This window comes from Puma concolor, chromosome C1, assembly GCF_028749965.1.
Source record: "Puma concolor isolate L17-30 chromosome C1, mPumCon1.1.hap2, whole genome shotgun sequence".
Taxonomy (NCBI): Eukaryota; Metazoa; Chordata; class Mammalia; order Carnivora; family Felidae; genus Puma; species Puma concolor.
The window spans coordinates 1,405,094-1,427,114 of NC_141674.1; the positions used below are offsets into that span (position 1 = coordinate 1,405,094).

A 22,021-nucleotide genomic window follows, 5' to 3' on the forward strand; every position below is an offset into this window, starting at 1 on the left:
TATATTAAACCCTCACCATTGCGATCACTGGTGTGGTTTCCATCTCGAGTGACCCTGACCGATACGTAAATTGGTACCAAGAGTGGTCCCTGCCACCAGACCCACAAAGACGGATCTGGGGCCTGGCTTGGTCGTGTCCTTGGGCCTGTCTGCACGGCCAGGCTCGTCGGGAAGGGAGACTTGTGGTGTGCAGGGGCTTCACGACTGATGGTGATGGAGCGGTCACCGTGGTGGTTGTGACGCACCCACTGAATCAGGGGGCGTGGGAGCCCAGGCGCTGTGGCGCGTGGCTGTTCCTGCAGTGATGGTGGCCGCAGGGACTGTGGCAGGGGGTGGGCTCTCCTGAGCGTCCTGGAGCACACACAGGAAGAAAATGACCAGCTCAGGTCATAGCCCGGGAGTCAGGGGGCTCCATGGCGGCCCTGAGAGGACCCGGTTACGAGCACGGGCCATGCTGCTAAATGTCAAACGTGACAGGTAATCCCGTGAGCCGTGTAATTACAAAGTTGGTCGCATTTACAGACACGTCAACTTTCTTGTGAGAAATCGGGGCGCTGATTGCGAAGGGATGCGACCCTGGAAGTAGGAAGGGGGCTCAGATGAAGCTGAGAACTTTGAACCCCAAGTCCCTGGCCCCTTTCCAGGGGTGCAGCCCATCTTCGTGTGGGAGGAGACGAGCCTTGTTTTCATCATCAACCCTGAGAGCCTCATGGGGGTCAGGGGCCCAGAAAGAAGGATGCTCATTCTCTTCAACCTCCATGACCCCCTCCCTCACCCAGGGACTCTAGACCCATAAATGGGGTCTGATCTCAGCATCCTGGGGGAGGGGGCGGGTACAATGTCTAACCCTGGAGAAAATAGCATATGCGCCCCGATAATCGCAAGATTGCGCTAATTCACACAGGGGACCCTGGGAATTCTGCGTGAGAACGGAGTCTGAGGGTGTTAGGCCACGGCGGAGGGAACACAGCTCTGGGCTGGGTCGGCGCTAAGGCCGTGGGCACGCCCCCCCCAGACGCTGGAGACGGTGTGCCCGGTGGTTTTGCCAGTCCCCGTGGCTGAGTGCAACCCTCACTCGTGGTCTCTAGTGAAGGAAGACGAGATGCCAGAACTTCCCGAGTACAACAGAAGGAATCCAAAGGCGTAGGATCTGTCCAGTGTGACCATACACCCTGCCCCCTGCAGCCCCCAAGAAGGGCCACGGGACTTGTCTCCTCGTAGCTCGGTTACTACGATAGACCGTAGCGTCCCCCACCTTGAACCGTCCTCGTATTGCCGTGTACGTTGCTCGAGGTGTAGTGTGAACGCGCCGCTGGACTTGGGCTTGTTGATATTTAGGATTTTTGCAAGACAAGTGCGTGCAGGGGCCACGCTAATCTGTCTCGTTCCAATTTCAGTTCGTGTGCTGCTGAGCCGAGCATGACATTTAGGATTCTGGAACTGGTAATTCAATTGGTTTGTAGCGTTCTTTGGGTTGAGATTATGCTTTCTTCAACGATGAACTTGAAAGCTTTTCTTCTTTTTCTTGGCATGAACGAGTTTAAAGACCTTTGGAGTTGACAGCAGCAGGACGGCCCAGCGGAGGGACCCTGGGCTTTCTCCACTAAGTTAGCTGTTGGTTCACCTGCTTTATTTTTGAGAAACCGTGTTTTAGGTTTATTGATTCTTCTATCCTTCTGTTCCTAATTTATTAACTTCTGCTTTTGTCCTTGATTCCTAGCTCCTGACTTCCCTTGTTTTACTGTCTTTTTCTGACTCCTTGAATGGAACACGTACTTTGTTTTCTTTTCATTGCTTAGTAATCTCCTTGGGGCCTGCCCATTCCAACTTTGTCATCTTGCGATGACGTAATACCATCCATGCGCTATCGCGAACGTCTTCTCGCTAACCTGAAACGTGGTGATCCTGTAGACTCTCACTTCCCAGCTGAGTCTGATCTACATGGGTGAGGCCCACGGTGTCCTGCTGCTCAGGAGCCCCAGGCGGGGGGCGACAGGGCGACCCGTGCCCCGGAGAGCACGGGGTCAGTGGAGCCGGCAGCCCAAGGAGGCCTCCCTCCGGACCCTCGCCTTCAGCCTCTTCAGGCCACTGTGCTCGGGGTCTACCAGGAGGCCATTCTCCGCGGCTGTCCAGGCCTCTGCATAGCGCTGCTCCTCCATCAAGGTCTGGCCCTGATGCAGGAACACTTGGGCAGTGGGGTCCCGGCCTGGCCGCTCCCACAGGCTGCTCTGAGCCAGCGCGGGCGCCAGCTCGAGGGCCCGGGTGAAGGCGCCCGTGGCCCTGGCCTCATCTCCCAGGCTCAGCAGCAGGCGTCCCTGGGAGCACAAATCCTCCACCTGCGTCGGGAGGCCACCGTCCCTCCCATCCTCCCGGAGCACACGGTCCAGGTCCTCAAGTGCCCGCTCAAACTCCTGCAGCTCAGCCAGACAGGTGGCCCTCAGGCGCAGGTGACGGGCATCGCTGCCTCCCGCGAGGACGGCCAGTGAGCAGTAGCCCAGCGCTCGCCCCGGCTGCCCTGAGTTCAGGAGGGCGTGGGCTTCCCGGGCTGCAGCCTGCACAGAGGGGACAGAGGGACACAGGGCGGGTCGGTCCAGGAAGCTGCGGGCCCCTCACCAGCCCTACACACCTGGCCTCTGCTCCTGACCTGCCAGAGCGCTCTGGCTGGCAGCTTCAGGAGGGGAAGTACAGGGGAGGGGACATGGGCTGCAAGCCCTCCACCTTGCAACCCCGCCCAGAGGGGGCCCCCTGGACTCCCTTCTCCTCACTGGTCCTCCCCTTCCTCACAGCCCCACTGCTTCTGCCATCTGGTGAACTCCTCCCTCATTCCTCCCTGCCTCAGCCCCTCTCTGCGGTCACCTTCCCGACGACGGGCCCACGGATCCCACACTGCCCACCTTCCCGCGGCTGCGCTGGCCCTGAGGACCCTCGCGAGCACGGCCTCTGCCCAGCTCCGTCCCCGAGCCCCCTCCTCTGCCCGAGGTCAGGAAGGCGGCCGCTGAGCATTGGTGGGTTTCTCCCTCTGGTCCACGAGTCGCTCCTGCAGAGCCAGACTCAACGCGGAGAAACTACTGCATTTGCTCCCGCATCGGCCACCGTGACCTCCGGGGGCTGGGTTCACTGTGCTTGCCCCGCCCCCCCGGGACTGGTAGTGGTGTCGTGAGGAGGGCGGGGCCAGAGGTCAGCGGGCACCATCCAACCTAGCCCTGCCCCCTCCCCCCGCGGGGTACAGCGGGGGCTGGGGGGGGCCCCGGTTGGGGATTGCGGCCCATAGGCCGCCCCTCTGCCCCCCCCCCCGGCTCACTTTCTGAGCCGACGTGGATGCCGATGAAGCCCACTCTCAAAGCCTGCCCCCACGCGCTCCGGCTCCCCCAGCGCCCCCTGGGATGAACCCCTCTCCCGGGAACCCACAGCGGCTCCCGCTGGAGAACACGGCGCCCCCGGGGCCGGCCTTTCCCGCCGCCCCTCTCCCTCCGCCCCGCGGCGGGGTGCAGCCGAGCCGGCCCCCCGAAGAGGCGCCGAGCATCGCGGGGCCCGCACGGACGCCGTCGGCCTGGGAGGGGGCGGCCCGGCCCGGGGTCCGAGCGACGCTGCCCGGGCGCCGCCTTCCCGGCAGCCCGGGGGCGCGAGCCCGCGGGAGGCGGCACCTGCCGGGAACCTCGAGGCTCCGGTCCCGGCGGCCGACAGGGGCCGCTGCGGAGCAGGCGCCGGGCCGCCCGGGGTCGGGGCGCGCGCCGGAAACGGGCTCCACCTCTCGGGGTCACTTCCGCGTCGGCCCAGCGTCGCGCAGGCGCTCACCCGGGCGGTCTGCGCCCCGGAGCCGCGAGCAGCCTGCCGGCCGCCCCTCTACGCCCCCTGTTCCTGTTCGGAGCCCCCCCCACCGGGCCCCCTTCCCGCTCGGAGACCCCCCCCCCACTCCTTCCCGCTCGGAGACCCTCCCCTGGACACCCTTCCCGCTCGGAGCCCCCCCATCCCCTTCCTGCTCGGAGAGCCCCTCCCCCCCATTCTTTTCCCGCTCGGAGCCCCTATCCCGGACCCCCTTCCCGCTCGGAGATCCCATCCCGTTCCCGCCTGGCACCATCCCCGCCAGGGAGTCGGACACCCCTTCCCGTCCCCCCTCCTCCCATCTCAGAGACACCCTCCCCCCAGACCCCTCAGGGGAGCCCAGAGACCACCCAGCTCACTCCTACGAACCGGCCCAGACCAGTCTCCTCCGTGCTGAGACCCCAGCCAGACCCGTCTCAGAGATTCCCTGGGGGCTCCAGGTCCTGAAGACGGGACCCCCCCCCCCCAGGTGGCAGCTCGTTCTGCGTCTCTTCGCTATTTCCACCCCTAATGCCTCTGCAGCCACTTCCTCTCTTAAGCCCCCTGGCTGAAGCCCCCGGTAGGGTTTCCGTTCTGCTGCCGGACCCCGAGAGCTAGAACCCACTAGAGTCCTGGGCACAGCAGGCGTGAGGACGTGGGGTACCTGCCCCAGGTCGCAGGACGCTTGAATTGGTAGTCCCTCGGACTCTGGTCCGCTTGTGCTCTTGGCCTCCCCTTCCAGGCGGTCCCTTCACTTCCCTCCCCTCCCCACAGGTGCAATTCAGCCACTTCCGGGGGTCTGCTCCGCAGCGTCTGTTCCCCAGCCCAGCGTCCCGTCCCCCCCCCCCCCCCCACCGCCGTCAGGGCTCCTGCCCCCAGCCTGCGGATGGGGCAGCCCCTTCCCTCTGCCCCTGCCCCGCTGGCTCTTCCGTCAGACTGGCCTCCACTAGCCCTCGGCCCTGAAGCCTCTCACCCTCCCCCAACCCCCTCCTCCATCCACACGAGCTGCACTGACCACCCGTTTTGTGGTTTTTGTGAACTTTCTGAACACTTTCCTACCTCCACGCCTCGGCCTTGGCCTGTCTGTCCCCTCATGGTTTCGCCTCCAGTGCCACCTTGTTAACCCCACGGCCCTGTCTCAGGGTCTTTTCAATCCCGGTACTCTCGAGAGTGAACCCTCCCGCTGCCTCCCCTGAGGGACGAGGCCCACAGCGCTGCTGGAAGGCGCTCGGTGTCTTCTCGTCGACTAGACAGCGAACGGAAAATCAGCCAGCCAGAGGCGGTGACCCCAGCCCACCGCCCCGCCGCGGTGCCCCGTCAGCTCCCGGCCTGCAGGAGCCCACCTTCCTGCCCCGCTCTCACTGGGAGGGACGTGGCGCTCTTTCCCTGACTTGGGGTTGGAGCGGGCTTCCTGCGAGGGCCGCTGCTCCTGGCTGGCTCGGCCAGCTCCGACGAGGGGTCCCCTCTCTCTCCCCGGCCCTGTCACTTGTGGCTCATGTGTCTCATGCATATGAGGGAGGTTGCTGGGGTCGCTGGCCAGACTGGCTTGTGTCCCCATCCCATCCCCACCCCCCCACCGCAGCTGAAGTCAGGCAGACGGGGAGGGCAGAGCCGCCCCGGGGCGAGGGGCCGGGGCGCCGGGCGGGGGCTCCGTGGGGCGCACCTGGGTGAGGCCCTGCCGCTCCGAGGCCTCTAGGAGTTGCAGCAGGAAGCTGAGTTCCTGGGCGTCCGCCTCTGCCAGGCACTGAAGATCCTGCGCGGCGGCTGGCACGTCTCCCTTCTTGAGCTGGAGCAGGCCCCACCGGGCCCGGGCCGCCGCCGCCGACAGGGGGGTGGCCTGCGGGGCTTTCTGCAGGCAGGCGCCGGCCTCCTCGTAGCTGCCTGTCAGCGATCGATCGGGGAGGGACGGTCACGGTGGGGCGGGGACGGGGGACGGGAGAGAGAGGTGGGAAGTTGGCCACAGCCTCTCCTGCTCAGTGCCGGCCCAGGGAGAGGCCAGACGATGGAGGGGCTCGGCTCCGGGAACAGGAGACGCCGACACCGTGCCAGTCGCAGCTGGCCTGTTGGCCCGATCCTCCCCACTTGGGGTGGGGGTGGGGGTCACGAAAGCCCCTGGCACGGCTCTGAGCCTCACAGCAGTCACCTGGAGGGTCCCTCCTGAGCACTCGCAGGAATTTATACTCTACTGCAGGGCAGTCTAGGCCTTGAGGAGGGCACCTCACGGGCTTGGGGGGGACAGTGACAGGCCAGGGAAAGGCAGGCTGCAGAGAGCTCTCCCCCTTCACGTTAGTGCTCGAACAACTTCAGGACTTTGCCCCGCGTGGGCGAGCTGCCGAGGAGGCCGCGGTGTTGCGGTCCTTCTGTGAAAACCCAAACCGCTCCTTTGTTTCTCCTCCCTGCAGGGGGCCCTGATGGTGACTGAGAGCTCTGGACGCTTACACCCCAGGCCCCACGCGGGGACCGGGTCACAGGGCCGAGGTCTGGGGTGGAAAGGACCCCAGGAGGCGCCGAACCCTTTCATTTTACAGAACAGCACCAGGAGTGACGGGAGCCGGACACCCGCGTGCCCCGAACCCGGGCTGAGCGTACCCGCCGCCGTGAGCACGTCCGCCAGCAGGATGTACCAGCCCGGCTGCCCGCCATCGATTTCGACCAGCGCCTCCCCGGCCGCAATGAGGCCCTGGGCGTCCTCGTCGCTGAGAGGGGCCCCGGCGTCCGACGCCTGGCTCAGGAGGGCCCGGCAGCGGGAGGAGAGGCCCCGGGTGACGAGGGCCTGGGCCTCTGGCTTCAGAGAGCGGATCTCAGGGACCGCTGTCCTCGCATCAAGCTTCAGAGCCAAGAGGATGTCGTCCGTGGCCTCCTGTGGGGAGAGCGGGGGCAGAAGGCGTCCCCGCGGGCGTTTGTCAAGTGTTCTCCCGGGGCCCGGGCGCTGGCCGTGCCGGAAGGGGCACGTAGCCGGGTTGCTGGCTTTGCACGATAGGACGGCCCGGCCGGCGAGCCGCACAGAGCAGAGCATGGGGAGCTGCGGCCAGGATGCTGGGGTTCCGGAAAGGGAGGGATGGCTGGCACCAGGGAGGGCACACCGAGGAACAGCCCGCCACAGGCTGGAACGGAAGCCAGGCTGCCAGCGCCCCTGGGGGAGACTCAGGACTCCCGAGGGGCAGACGCCAGCACCGTCTCTAGAGGCTCTCAACTCAGCGTCTGGAACCATCTCTACTTGCCTCCGAGCACACGGCCCTCACACAGTTAGGAACCCTGGCAGGCAGGCCACCTCTGGGCCGCGGCGCCTCAGGGCGGCCACCCAGCTTCCCCACCGGGCCGTGACGTTGCTCTTGGCTGAGAGGTGCCGTTGTCCAGGGCTGTTCAGCTGTGGCTGCCTGCGTGCAGGTTTTCTCTGGGAAAAGCCCCTGTCCTGAGTCTGCCAGGGCGTCCCCTCCCACTTCTGTCCCTGCATGCTGACCACCCGAATCCTTGGGCTCTGTGCAGACAGCTCGGGGTGGTTCCCAAGAAGGCAGCTGTGGTCTTGTTATGTTAAGCTGAAGGGGGGGGGGTCTAGTAGCCCCGGGGGCTTGCACATCCTGTGCTCACTGAGGCTGGGAGGCACGGGGACTCTTCAGATGAAAGGGACAGACTTCCTGAAACCTGGGATGACGGGACGTGATGATGAGTGTCCCGGGAGCCCCCGTGCAGGAGGAGTTTTAAGGGGCGTCTCACGCTCAGGACGGTCTGGCCCTGCTCCCTCTCCCCTTGGGCCCGAGAAGGAAAGCGGTGTCCCGGTTCCTCCCAGGTGGCCCTCCCCTAAAGCACTGTTCCCCTAACCCCGCTTGCCCAGTCCCAGGCGGGGAGGGCAGGGCCTGGTACCTTCTGCCGGTCCAGGGCCAGGGACAGAAGCGCCCGACCGCACAGAGCCTGCACGTTCTTCGGCTCAGCCCGCAGCACTGAATTGAAATCAAACATGGCGGTCTTCTTCTGGCCCAGGAGCCCATAACAGTGGGCCCGGATGAGCAGGGACTCCACTGCTTGACTCCCTGGAGGAAGGGGGTTGTGGCATCAGGACGTGGCCGCTGTTGGGCCGGGGCGGGGGGGGAGGGGTACAGCATCTGCCCCCATCCGGCATCTGCTGGTGCCCAGCAGTGGGGCAGGGCAGGGGCGCACCAGCCTCGGGGCCACCGTGGGGAGCTCACGGACCCCTGGGCACCAAGACACGATCTTGTGTCTGGGTTGACCTGGGGGCACTGGCTGTGGGGCACAGGGAGCCCGGCCATAAGGGTGGCATCCGGGAGGGCTGGTGGACAGTCCGACAGGGGTCCCAAGAGGAGGGGGCACCGGGGCTGCGTCTGAGGTGAGGCCAGCCGAGGGTCCCGGAGGCAGACGGGTCCTTGGGGCTGGAACAGCTGGAAATGGGAAGGTGCCAGGTGGGCAGAGAGGAGCTATCTGAGTTCTCGGGCCCCTCCCCAAGGAGACCACCACCACTCCCTCTGGTCGTCTGTCCAGCGATAGGCACAGAGAACAGCACACCGGGCCCCGCAGGATGCTCTGGCTCACGTCCCCTTCCCCACTAGTGCGCGCAGGCCGTGAGCCCTGCCGTCCAGTCCTCACCACCCCGGCCCCTCACCCCGGCGTCTCCATCACCCACTTTGAGAAGATGACAACGAGGAGATGCTTAGTAAGTGCAGAGCCAGGAATCCACCTGACGACCTGATCCAAAGTCCGCACTTTGAATCTCCACGCACCCCAGGGATTTGAGGCGCGTCCTTGGGGAAGCCTCTCCCCTCCAGCATGCGCGCCCTATGCCACCACATCGAGAAGGCCCCACTCCAAGAGGCCCCGTCGCCCAGGATGGCGCTGGCTGGGCAGAAGGTGACAGCAGGCTCACTCCTACAGACACACCCCCACTGTTTCCAGGAAGGGCTGAAGGGGGCCAGGACTCTTCCCGGTTGGAGGGAGGGGACCAAGCTGGGGGAATGGCCTTATTCCCTCCTACCCAGGGTGTGTGTGTTGGGGGCCCTACCCGGGGTCCAGGGTGTGTGTGTTGGGGGTCCCAGCTCAGGTCCCAGCCGGTCTGGCCGGTCTCCCAGGCTTTTTAGCATGCTCGCCTGGAAGGCTAGGGGCTAGGGCAAGGCGTGAACCGAGAGCGTGCTGGGATCCCTCAGGTCTCTGACCCCCTACCCCCGCGTGGCTCATCTTCCCCCTACGTACCGGGCACAGGATGGGAACCCTGGGGCGGGCGGGCAGCTCCTACCTGCAGCGAAGATGGCCAGAGAGAGGTAGGCGATGGCCTCCCTGGTGTGGGCCGCGCCCTCGGCCCCGCTGGGCCGCGCCCGCAGGATGGCCAGGGCCCGAGCGTGGCAGTGACCCCGCAGCAGCTGCCGGTCCTCGTGGCTGAAGACGTCCAGGGTGGGCTGGAGGCAGGCCGTGTCCCCGGACTGGACCACTTTCTTCACCAGCTGCAGGGCAGGGCAGTCACCGGGTGCCCCCTCCCCCCTGCGCCGGATGCCCAGACCCCTCCACCCCCAGGTCCCCTCGCAGGGGGGCAGGGGCGTGGCCCACGAGCGGGAGCTTCCAGGGGCGGGGCTAAGGGGACCGGCCTCCCGGGCGGGGTCGGCGCGTCCCGGGCCCCCGAGAGCTCCGGGAAGCGAGGGACGCGCTGGGCTGCTCGCGCGTGGGGGCGGGGGTCCCAGTGTCCCCAAGCCGCACCTCCTCCTCCGAGCCACGGAGGCCCACACGCTGCAGGTCCAAACGGGAAGCGCGGGGAAAGGGGGCTCTCAAGTCCTAAGGGGACAGAGGGTACCGGAGTCCTTCGGAAGGCGAGGAGCAAATGCCCTGGGACCGGAGCCCGTTCCGGGCGGAGCGAGACCCGGGTGGGCGTGGCCGCGGCTCTCGGAGCCGCTCGGTCCCACAGAGAGACCCGCTGCTGCCCCTGCCGGCCGCTCGCTGAAGACCCAGGTCCCAGAGCGGAAGGTCCCGGGCATTCTCCCCGCCCACCCGCGTGGCCCAGCGCAGGGAGACAGGGAACCCGAATGTCTGGCCCAAAGCCTGACACCTAACCCCTGGAACATGACCTCGGACCCCGGTTCCAACGGGAAGCCCTCATGCCACCTGAGGGAGGTGAAGTCCTGCTCTTCCTGGGAGCAGAGCGGTGTCGGAGAGAGGCGAGGCCAGCAGCACCTCTGCCATCCCCCTCCCTGAGCAGGGTCACCTCCAAGCCTAGTTCACTTGGAAGACTTGGGATGAAGCTCCGTCTACACCTGACTCTTGGCCCTTTTCCTTCACAACACAACGAAAGCAACTATGAGGCACCTACTACATGCCGGAGACCTGCTGGGCCCTGGGGCACCTGCTCTAGCTGTTCAGCAAAAACCCGTAAGACCAGGGCACAGATGAAGAGACTGAGGGTCACAGAGGCCAGGGGCCTTGCCCGAGACGGCAGAGCCCGGGGCTGGGACAAGTTCTGCCCGCTCCGGAGTCCAGGCCGAGGGTTGCAGAGTGAGGCCAGAGGGCCTGGTGCCCTCCAGGGGGCTGTGGCCCACTGGGGCCTCCTCACCTGGTGGGCGTCATGGAAAAATCCCCTCCTCAGCTGCAGCAAGGCCAGTCTTGCCAGCACGGGGGCCGCCCGGGGCCTCTGGGAGAGGGCCACCAGCAGGGCCTTGTGGGCGTCGTCCAGGCGGCCCAGGCGGTACAGGGCGTCGGCCCCCAGGAGGCCCGAAGCCTCGTCTCCCCTGTCCAGCTCCGTGAGGAGCATGGCCAGCTGGTACACGCCGTGGGCATCGCTGTGGAGAGAGTAGCGGGGGAGAGCTGCGCCCCTTTCGCCTGCCCAGGGAGGCGGGCCGCGGGCAAGTTCCACCCCCGGCACCTGGTCCGCGCACCTCCCTTCCCAGCCGACTACAGAGGCCTGGTTCCTGCCGGAAGGCCCCTCACACACGTGGTGTCCAGAGCTCCAGCCGCCCTCTGACGTGCACCCTGGGCGCTCACTCTCTGCCCTGTCCTGCCACGGAGCCTGGAATCTGTCAATTCCCAGAGACAAGAAGTACCAAAGGGCCCCGATCTCATTCGGGAAAGTTCCTCCTTAGCAGCACGTTAAGGCGATTTGAACTGAGCATCCTGGAGGCAGAGGAAGATGTGTGTGTGTGTGTGTGTGTGTGTGTGTGTGCGCTCGCGCGCGTGCATGTGCAGGGTGGGTGGTGGCGGTGGAGCTGACCTCAAACACTCCCTGCCCCCCCAGGAGGCTCCCAGCTCCCTGCTCTTAGCTTTGCGGAAACACGTTCCTGCCCCCTCTCAGCAAACAGAATTGCAAGTCAAAACAGCTGCAGATTCGCCCACTGACTGAACAAACCGGCAAAACATCTGCAACACAAACATCAGGGCGGGGGTGTGGGGCTGAACGGGCAGGCAGGCGGCTCCTGGGCTCAAGGGCCTCCCAGGGGGCCGTGCGCCCGGACTCAGAAACCCCACCTCCGCGCGCATTCTCCGGCCGAAGGAGCATGGTGGAGATGGTTGCGTTATAACAAAGGGCAAAAGCTCTAGGAACGCGCGGGGAGTGTTCCCGGGATGCGCTATCCAGCTGCCCCAGAAGGAATCTAGGGGCCAAGGAAACGTTCAGGAGCTGCTGAATAAAAAGCAGTGGGCTAAAAATTGCACACAGAGCACACGCTCTGGTGAATTCTATTTTGTGTGTGCACCGGGGAAACACCTAGAAGGGAACGTTGTCGGTGGGGTGGTGGGCAAGTCGTACATTCCCATTCCCATTTTTGAGTTCTTAAGTTTCTAGGGCCATTAGGCCCACAAAGCATCACATCGTTTGAGACTGAGAGTCCTAAGACCCGGCTGGGCTCCGCGCTGAAGCTGCCATCCGTGATTTAGGGACACCCCCCCCCCCGACCCCGCCCGCAGCTGCTTCCTGCCTCTGTTTACTCATCCGTAAAATGGGAAGACGCACAAACCCTAGCTACCTCGCAGTAGACCAGAAAGAAGCAGCAGCCCCGGGGGGTGCACCTGTCTAGTTTTTACCCTTCCTGCGTGGTGGGGCTGTGCATCTCGGCGGCCTTCCTCCGGCGGCCAGGTGCGCCCATGTGTCCCGGGTCTGGCCTCCGCTGCAGCATCTTGCGGCCCTCCTCCCGCAGCACGGTCAGCAGCAGGCCCCGCTGGTTCCAGGGTACATAGGCCTTGGCCACGAGCAAGGCCTCCTCGGGTTGCAGCCGGCTGGCGGTCACATAGTCCAGCGCGCCCAGGAACGCGCTACCCGTCAGCACGCGCAGCAGCCCTCGGCCGCACAGCGCGCGCACGCAGCTGCCCAGGTGCGGTGTTCCGTGCTCCACCACCTCCTGGAAGTCCTCCCGGGCGCGCCGCGCGTCGCCGGCGTGCAGCGCGCAGAAGCCCCGCAGCGCCAACAGGGGCGCTCGGTCCCCGGCGCGGTCCGCGCGGTCCCCGGGGCGCGCAGGCCGCAGCCAGCGCTCGCACAGCGTCCGGGAGCCCGCCGTGTCCCCGGCCAGCAGGAGGCACTCAGCCAAGCGAGCGCCCAGGGCCGGGCGCTCCCCGGGCGGCGCAATGCGCAGCAGGACACGGAGCGCGCGGGTCACCGGGGCCAGCAGCTCGCGGCCCGAGTTTTCGCGGAGCTCAGCGCGGCCCCGCACGGCCTCCTGGAAGTGGGCGAAGCCCACATCCGCCGCCTCCTGCGCCCGGGCCCGCACGCGCTCTCGGTCCCCAGCGGAGAGCACCGCCTCGAACTGCCTCCGCGCCCCCGAGGGGCTCTGGCGGAAGGCCTCGTGCAGGTCCCGAAGCAGGTCCCGGGCCCCACCGTCCAGGAATAAGGCCGCGGCCGCGCGGGTGACCAGCAGGGCGGCCAGACGCTCACCTGGGGAGAGAAACAGAGGCACTGGTCCTGCCTGTTGGGCTTTTGGGGTGTCACCTATAGCCCCCGACCGTGCGGCGCTTTGGACCCTCTGGAGCACCTCGTGGCATCTCCGGAAAGTGTCCCAGTAGCCCAGGACATCGCATCCCGAAGATGGACCGTTAGTGACAGGGCAGAATCCGGCGGGACAGCCGGGGTGCCTGTCCGGCAGTGTTCTCTGCCCGCGGGTTCAAAGCCAGTCTCACCGCTCAGCCCACAGGGAAATTTAGTTAGAAAACTTCTTTCCTTTTTAACCATGGATTTGGGGATTGAGTTCCCTCTCTGGGATCAGGCCACCCCCCAGGGTCAATGCTGAGGTTCTTGACCCTGTGACCTTGGTAGGGGATGGCTGGAACTTCAGCATTCTGCTGCTGGCCTCCTTTGGGCTGGGTTGGGACCCAGCGCCTCCCTCTGGAGCCGAGCCCCGGGTCAGGGCCAGCGAGTAGAGGGTGGATACACCTAGTGCTGCTTACACAGTGGGGGCCTTGGGCCATTTACCGAATCTCGCTGTGCCTCAGTTTCCTTTTCTGTTTTATAATGGGGTTAAAAATGGTCTAGACTCGGGGCGCCTGGGTGGCTCAGTCAGCGGAGCCTCTAACTTTGGCTCAGCCCCACATCGGGCTCTGTGCTGACAGCTCGGAGCCTGGAGCCTGCTTCGGATTCTGTGTCTCCCTCTCTCTCTGACCCTCCCCCGCTCATGCTCCGTCTCTCTCTATCAAAAATAAATAAATGTAAAAAAAAAAAAATTAAAAAAAAAAAGAAAAATCTCGCACCCTGAGATCAACCAACCAACAAGGTCACCGTGTCTAGTCTTGGTGGCAAAGTAGGATGCTTTGGGCCTTTCCTGTCCTTTACTCATTCCTGAACAAAACCATTCTATGCCTGAGTTTTACAAGACTTCACGTCCTAGGGAGTTGCGGTAGGTGGACAGCCCTTGGGGCCCGTGGGGATCTGCTATCTATTTACCCACATGGAAGTGTGTTCTCTGTTCTTCTGAGGCTCCAGTTACCCAATCAGACTTCCAGACACTATCCCACACGTCACCAAGATTCTGCTCATTTTTCTCGTGTTCTTCATACCGGATAATTTCTATCTTCAACTTGACGGACTCTTCTCCTTTCTCCAATACGCTCTGCATTTTTCAAATCTAGAATCTCCATTTCATTCTTTTTAACACCAGTGTCCATTTACCGGCTCAGATTCCACATCTGTTCATTCATTGTAACCGTATTTTCCTTTGGTTCTTGAATCGATCTGGAATAGTTCCTTTCAAGTCCTTAGTCTGCTAAGTTCAGCACCTGGATCATCTTGGGCTCAGTTTCTATTGACTTCTTTGTCTCCTGACTGTGGCTTCCATTTCATTTCCCAGTTTCTTTGCATGTCCGGTTGGTGTTTTGTAGAGACTCTGGATTCAGTTATGTTCCTCCGAAGGGGATTTTGTGTCAGCAGGCAGTTACAGTGGACAGGATCAACCCCCAGACTCCGTCTTCTCTTTGCTGGGCCCAGCTAAAATCTCTGGTGAGTCCTTGAAGCTCCCAGCAGCTGCTCTTTCAGACCACCCAGTCTCTCCCACGGATGCGCAGTTTGGTGGCCCGTCAGGGATTCAAGTGGATTTAATACACAGATTTGGGGTCTAACCCCCTCTGTGGCTCCCCCCTCTTCAGGACTTTCCTTCTAAGCTTTCCAGCCACTTTTCTCAGCCTGAACTCTGTCCTGCAACCTCTCAAGCCGGTACAATGGCAGCTTCCTGTTTTACTTGGCTAACACGCGGACTGAGGGGGCTTCCTCTGGCAAAAAGCTGCAAGCCTGTGCCTCTCACATGGTGTGCATTTGGTCACCGTTCAGTGCCTTCAAAGGATTGCATTTTATATTTTGGCCAAATTTCATCACTGTTACCTGTGGGACACAGTGCAGTCAAGCGAGTCCACCATTATGGAAGCCAGACGCTTCTATTGTGAGACTTAAACATTTCGACAATATGGGGGGATATAAATGCTATTCCACTGTTGCTTTAATCTTAATTTTCCTGATTACTAGCGAGGCCAATTTTTAAAATCTTAATTATTTTCTCCAATGTGGTGGGTGGAAAGTGGTATCTCATTGTTTTAATTTGCATTCATCTCATTACCATGATGGCGAACATTTTTCATATTTCTCTGCCATCTGTGTTTTCTCTTATGGGAAATGCTTTTGCCAATTCTCATATTGAATGTTTTTTCTTATTGATATGTAGGAATTCTCCAAATACTCTAAGTAGTCATCTTTCGCCCATTGTATATTTTGCAAGTATTTTCTCTCGGGTGTCGGTTTTCCTTTAATTTCCTCTAGTTGTGGGCAAAATGGAAGCTTAAAATCTTAAATTTAATCAAACACAACAAATTTCCCTTTGTTTCCACTTTCTGTGTCTTAAGAAGTCCAGCTATCCACAGAAATCAGAGTGGCATTCTCTTACATTTTCTTTTAGAAACTCTACAACGTAGCTATCACATAATCCACCTGGAATTTATTTATTTTTATTTTTATTTTTTTGCAGAATCAGCAGCACCCGCTAAATAATGGTCGTCGTCTTTCCCTATAGACCTGTGATGCTCACTCTCACATATTAACTTCTGGATGCCCACAGGTCTGTGTCTGGCCTTTCGAATTTGTTTTGTTGCCCTTTCCATCTGTCCCTGAAGTCAGTAACCTTTGGTATTGGTTAGTATAGCTTTGTATCGACTGGTAGGGGAAATCTTTATACCACTGTCTTCCACTCCGTTTTCTCCTTCTCTTTCCCCTCCCCCTCTCCCCCCCACCTCCTGCTCGTCTCCTTCCCTTTCTTCTTGTTCTTCTTTGTCTTGTCTGCTATTGTTTTTTGCCCTTCTATTGTAATACCAACCCTTTCTAACAATGGACATTGGATATCTACTTATATGGGTATTCTTTATTGTTTTTAAATAAAGTTTTATAATTTTCTCCACAAAGTTTTATAGCTCTTTGAAACCAACTATTTTCCGTCGCTACAGTCAGCGGTATATTTTCAAATGATGAAGTTTATGTTTGCTTCTCATGTCTATACATGTAAGTGCTGTCTGTACCTCCATTTAAATTCTGTCCCTATACCTAATACCTTTTTGCTGTATCTGTTGGCTTTCTGCATAGCTAATCACATTGTCTGGAATAACTTTGTTTCCTCCTTTCTAGTCCGACATTTATTTATTTTTATCTTGTTGCATTGGCTAGTATCTCTAGTACAATCATGGACCCAGGGGAGGTGGGGAGCCACCACATTCTTGACTTTAAACGGAAGACTTCTCCCAACCGTTAAGTTGGCATTTGGGTCAGGTGTTGATAGCATCTTTCTCAGTGAAGGACGTTCCCTTCTATTCTTTGCGTAAATTTGTCAAAATTGTGTTAAAAATATTCCAAACTGCTTTTCCTGAGTTCCTTGCGACGATCATACACTCTCCTTCCATTAATGAAGGTAGTGAATAATATGATCGTGGACACGTGAAATTGTAACTCCTCTATTATTTCACTGAGTTTTGGCTGAAACACGCATCAAAGACTGTTGCCGTGAGTCGGCAATTGTATTGGTTACTACTGCTGTGTGACAAACTACCCCGAAACTTAGTGGCTTAAAACAATGACCGTTTCAACAACCAGAAGAGCCCATGATTCATTCTCAGTTTGGGCTACTTGGGTGGAGGTGAGCAGTTCTGGTGATCTCACCTGGGCTCCCTCATGTCTACAGTCATCTGGTGGCTTGCCTGGGCAGGAAGGTGTAAGGTGGCCTCACTCCCAGGCCCGGGGCCTTGGTGGTGGCCTGGTGGAGCCTCCCTCTCCGTGTGCCCCCGTGGCTCACTGGTCTAACTTCACGGCCCCGGGGGTGTGGCTGGATCACCCCCGACGCTTGCTGTGTGCATTCAGTGAGGATGCACGTCAAACCTTAAAACGGGTTTGCCCACCTAGCGTTCAGGGGAAGGCGGCTGGCACTGCCTTTCCCCATCTCTAGGTGCCCGGCTGCCCCTGTCTCCCTGTCTAGACCCTTAACTCTGAACCCCTTCTTTGTGTGTTGGATTCTGAAACCTCTTCCTAAAACCAAGCTCCCTCTCATCTCAGGGCTCATGTGCTCAGCTGCCGAATGACATGTCCACATGACTGGCACAAGGGGACATGTTTTTGAGTACTTAATGGGTGACACCATTTTAAAGGTTGGACACATATTTTCACTGAACCTCAACAGCGAGCTTCAGAGGCCAGTGCAGCCACCAGCCCCACGTGCACATGGGGAAGGGTGGGAGAGGCCGCGCGGCCGGGAAGGGTCTTAGAGGGTTTGTGGTAGGGTGGTGTGGAGCTCCTGGGACTTCACCCACTGACCCACGCTCTGTCCCAGCCCCCCACCGGAGGAGGACCCAGTAAACGGACCAGAGAGGAGCAGTATCTCAAACTGGGGGTGCCTAAGTCTCCCATGGCCCCCTTTCCCATCTGCTCCCGGTCCTCCTCCCGATCTGGTCCTCCTTCTAACCTGGTCCTCCTCCTACCCTAGTCCTCCCCCCAGCCTCCCAGCCTCTTAGCGTCTTCTGTGATCACTCTGGCTCCCTCGGCACATTCTGCACACGGCAGACAGAAGAAACTAGAAATGCAGCCGAGAGCACATCTCTCCGTAGTTTAAAACTCTTCTATGGTTCCTTGCTGCTCTGGGGGTAAAGTCCAAAGTCCTTTCAGGGCCAGCAGGGCTGAGCCACAGCTATCTCTTCAGGGCCTCCCTTCTCCCTCTGCTCCTGCCCCCTGACGGCTACTACGGCTCCATTCAGTGGCACGGACACCCCAAGTTCTGTCTCTCTTAGGGACCTGCCATGTTCTGTTTTCTGCTGCCTGGCACCCTTCAGTATTAACTCAAATGATACCTCCTCCAAGAAGCCCCCCGCTGACCACCCAGCCAGAGTGGCACCTTGCACGGTTCATTTTTCTAAGCACATTTTTTATTTGTTCCTTTTCTTGGATGCTTTGTAAGGGCAGGGGCTTGTCCATCTGGTCACTGTGCTGTCCTCACTCCGGGAACACCGCCCTCCCCCCCCCCCCCGCCACTGCACCGTAACCAGCCCTGAAGCACGCTGTGAAGGCTTGGCTGGGCGACTTCCACCCGGCACGTAGGGGACAAGAGTCACACTCTTACCTTGGGGGCCGCTGCCCACCAGGTCAGACTCCAGGGCCCGGCTGCACGCTGCCCGGCAGTCCTCATACCTGCCACTGCGCAGCAGGGCTTCCGGTGACAGGGCGTGGCTCCAGGTGCCCCCGGGGTCCAGGGCTGCCAGGAGTCCCCGGCAGGCGGTCTCCTGCAGGCCGGTGCCGTCCTCTGCCTCCCGGCGCCCTGAGATGTAGTCCTGGAGGGTGCCGATCAGCACGGGGAGGTAGGGCTTCTGGTGGGTTCGAACGAAGGCCACGGTCCGGTCTGCGTTCGAGGCAAAGGCCTGCAGATAGTCGACCGCGCCTGCGTCCGCCTGCAGCCCGGACAGGACGCGGGCCAGGGCGCGGGTCAGCTGTAGCTCCAGGGCCTGCTGGCCGTGGGCATCCAGCAGGCTGCCGCAGCGCCGCACCACTTCCTCGTGGTGCCCGTGTGCCAGCAGGCCGGCCAGGGAGTGCAGGACCGTGGCCGGGTGGTCCGGGCAGAGGGCGGCCAGGAACGCGGAGGCCAGGGTCCCCGTGAGGGACACAACCGCCATACCGTCCCAGTGGATGGGCGGGATCTGGCTGTCGCCCCGGCACCAGGCCTCGAGCGTGGCCACCACTGGCGCCCCCCGTGCCTCCGCCAGGGCAGCGCGGACGCTCCGCAGGGCCGAGGGGGCGTGGCAGCTGAAGGCAGCCAGGTAGAAGGCGGTGGCCAACGGGGGCTCTCCCAGGGCCAGGTGCCGGTCTCCTTCCCGGCAGAGGCAGGCCACGAGCTCTTGGGCCGACATCACGCAGTGCCCACGAAGGGCCCGTGTCCAGTCCTCACGGGCACCTAGGGTGGGGAGGGGGTTGTGTGGTTAGTCCGCAACCCTCCCCACTGAGACCCCAGTGTCAGGGCCTGCGGGGTCAGGCACTCTAGGCCCTTGCCTCCCCCCCACCCCCGGCCCCCACCCAGGCAGAGGACCCCTCAGGAAGGTGGAACACCCGACCCCCTCCCTGTCCTGGTCACAGGGGCCACCTTCTCAGCTGTCTGAATCTGCAGAGACCCGCCCAAACTCAGGGCCACACCTCTGCCCACCTCCCCGGTCCACCATTCCACGTGGGTGCCCTGGGCAGCTGGGGAGGTGAGGGGCACTTGCCTGGGTCCTGGGTGGGGGTGGGGAGCCTCGGTGGCCCAGGCCAGGGTGTCAGTTCTGGGGTCGGTTCCCGGGGACTAGCCCCTGCCAGTCCCCTCCCTCCCTTGCCAAACCCGACCTGAAGTCCTAACGACAGTACTCGGGGACATTCTCTCTCGGGTCCCAGAGCGCCTGCACACAAGCCCCACCCAATACACGCTGTCCAACACACGGACACCCGCACAAGCACCCTGCGACACAGAACACACGCACGCACACTCACCCAGGCACACACGCATGCACACACACTCACTCGCACCCGCCTGTGCTCCGAGGCTGAGCGGGGCGCGCGCAGCCGCATGGAGGGGTGGGGGGTGGGGGGGTGGGCTGCGTCGCCGGGTCCGTTTCCCGGGAGAAAGTCAACACCCGGCGTCCCGGCTGCTCAGCGGCGCCCCCAGCGGCCGGGCGCGCCACGCCCCGCCCCCAGGCCCTGGCCCCGCCCTGGGCCCCGCTCCACCCCAGACACCGCCCGCCCCCAGGCCCTGGTCCCGCCCTCGGCCCCGCCCCGGACCCCCGCCACGCCCCCAGGCCCTGTCCCGGGAAGGGTCCGGGAGGAGGAGGGCTGAGCGGCCCTGCAGGGCCAGGGTTTGGGCAGCCTCTGAGCAGAGAACCCCGAGTTTGCGGGAGGTGGGGCTCGGGCCACTGGGGACCGGGACCAGCGCTCACCGCATCCTCACCGTCCTCACCGAGGAGGAGGGAGCTCTGCGGAGAAGAGCCTGAGGCCTGGCCGCCCAGAACTCTGCCTTGGCTGCCTCGGGGCCCCTTCCCCACCGGCCCCTCTTCCCGCGGGTTGCTTCCGTGGAAGCCGGCTCTCGGGCCACCCCCTCCACGTGGGCTCCTGTGGGTGTTCCCGCGGGCTGTTCCCAACACCCTGCAGATGGACCCTTATCTGCACATCCAGCCCCTTTCTGCTGACTTCCTGGGTCCGGCCCAGACAACCCGTGCTGAGCAGAGAGCCTGCCCTTGCTTGGGGAGAGGTCCAGCGGCTGTATGGAGCAGCGACCTCAGCCTGCTGGCCCAGGGTCAACCTGACTGCAGCTGAGGAAGGTGCTATTTTTAGGAACCCCCACCGCCTCCTGCTGTCCCTACCCCACAGGAGGTAGCAGCAAGGCTCTGAGATGTTGAGCCCTGCACAGGTGGCTGGTGGAGGGAGGGTGGGGGGGGGGGAGTCGGTGATTTGCATGTCCCTGGAGAGATCCTCTTGCTTTGGGCGAGGCCCCTCCCAGTTCAGGTTGCTCAGATGCCAGGTAAACCCAGGTTCCTCTGCGGGGCTCAGGGAAACAGGCGGGGGTGCCTCTGGCGGAGTGGGGGGGCGACACAGGTGCCATGAGGCAGGGCGGTGGGGGCCCTGGGAGTGGGGGCCGTCGCATCTCCGACGTCCTTCCCGGGGATCCCGCTCCTGGGATGTGGCCTCTCGGCCCATTAGGGAGGGCACCGCGGGCAGAGGCAGAGTCTGGGATCCAGATGTGCGGTGGGCGGGGGGGGGCGCGGCTGGCAGGGCCCCGTCCCCCCGACTTTCACAAGGGCAGAGCCCCCGAGCCGCGAACGAACGCGGTGGTGACAGTTTATGAAGAGCTCTCCCGTCGCTTTGATTACTCTCACTTAAATTACCCTAATTAGGCAAAAGCCATAATAGAGTGGGGCCGCCACATGGGGCCGTGCGGGGCCCGGGGCGCACAGGCGGCAGGCCTTTCACCAGCACGTCAGCTCTGATGGGCCCCCTGCCTCTCCGCCCTGCACATGGAGCCCGCACGCCTGCAGGCGCAGGCCAGACGATCCCGGTGATCTCAGTGGACCACGAGCCGTGGCCACGGCCCCCCGGCCTCAGAGCCATACACTTGGCGGATAAGCCCAGGGCCCCTGCCTCCTGCCACCGGGCGGGGGGCTCAGGAGGCAGGACCGCGAGCAGGTGTCACGTATGCGTGGGCTGACCTGAATTTGACAGGAAGCTGACTCCCTGACCAGCGTCAGGTGGAGCCCTTGTGCCGCTGTGTCCTCTAGAACAGGACAGGACAGGTGGCGTCTTTGAGGGGAGGCCACGGCTCATCCCCAGCTTTAGGGGAAACGGGGTTTTGCGGTGAGGAGCCCACAAGCGCTGTGTGGATCACGAGCCTGGTGGGAACAGGGGCCGCAGGGGCTGTCCCTCCCGGTTGCCAGAGGCGCCCCGGGCTTATCAGACCCGGCCCGGAGAGGGAGGGAGGGGGTCTCCTGCAGGACTCCTTGCTGTCCCTGAAACAGCCATGGAGTGGCAGCTCCGAGGGACACGGGCACCCATGTCGTGACCCCCCGCGGGGGTGCGTGGTCCCCGCTCTGGATGCCGTCCCGGTCATGGCCGACTCGGGGATAAAGACCCACCAGCTGGAAAGGGAGCTCTGAGCCCCGTCACCAGCATTTTCTTCGGTGTGAGCAGAAGCATGGCAGGGAAGTTGGAAGCAGAAGTGGTTTAGGGATGCGGACTGCTGGTTGTGGCCTTGGGATTGACCTCACAGTTCTGTGGCTTTCGCCTCGTGTCAGGCGGGTGGGCAGGGTGCTCCTGGGCCCCTAACAGGTGACTCTGGGCTCGCTCAGGGCTGCTTCCTGGCTGGGTGGCCATTCGAGGCTCCATTCTTTCTCTGGGCTCAGAATCCATCCAGCATCCCGTGAGCCCCGGGGTGCTGTCCGAGGGCGTGTGAGCCGCCCGGCCCCGCCCCCCCCCGGCTGCCAAGCTCAGGATGCCCTCGGGACTCTGAGCAGCCCCTGCTTCACCCTGAGGGGCTTACCTGTGGCCACAGTGGCTGGACACTGGCAGGGATCCGGGGACGGCAGTGGGTGGGGACCTGGTCGTCACCAGATGAAATTTTAGCTTCTCGTCCCTGCGGCCAAACAGGCAAGATGCAGGGGGTGTCGGCGTCCTCTGGAGCCTGGAGCCTGCGGGGAGGCCCTCTCCTCCTGGGGCTTCCTCCTCGCGGGGCACCACCCTCAGGCCTGGCCCCGTCCCTCGTCCCTCAGCCTGGCAGGCGGAGGCCAC

General features: G+C 62.4%; 1 protein-coding gene across 1 annotated transcript; it reads right to left on the bottom strand.

Moving 5' to 3' along the window:
* Window positions 1-458: 458 nt before the first annotated feature.
* Window positions 459-18,667, bottom strand: TTC34 (tetratricopeptide repeat domain 34). The gene is made up of 8 exons (XM_086715455.1): window positions 17,847-18,667; window positions 11,809-12,652; window positions 10,346-10,571; window positions 9,044-9,248; window positions 7,663-7,829; window positions 6,391-6,661; window positions 5,465-5,682; window positions 459-2,552 (listed from the first exon to the last, which is right to left on the bottom strand). Exons 1-8 carry the CDS (start codon window positions 18,625-18,627, stop codon window positions 2,025-2,027), a joined length of 3,240 nt encoding a protein of 1,079 aa, XP_086571581.1. The 5' UTR covers window positions 18,628-18,667; the 3' UTR covers window positions 459-2,024.
* Window positions 18,668-22,021: the final 3,354 nt, after the last annotated feature.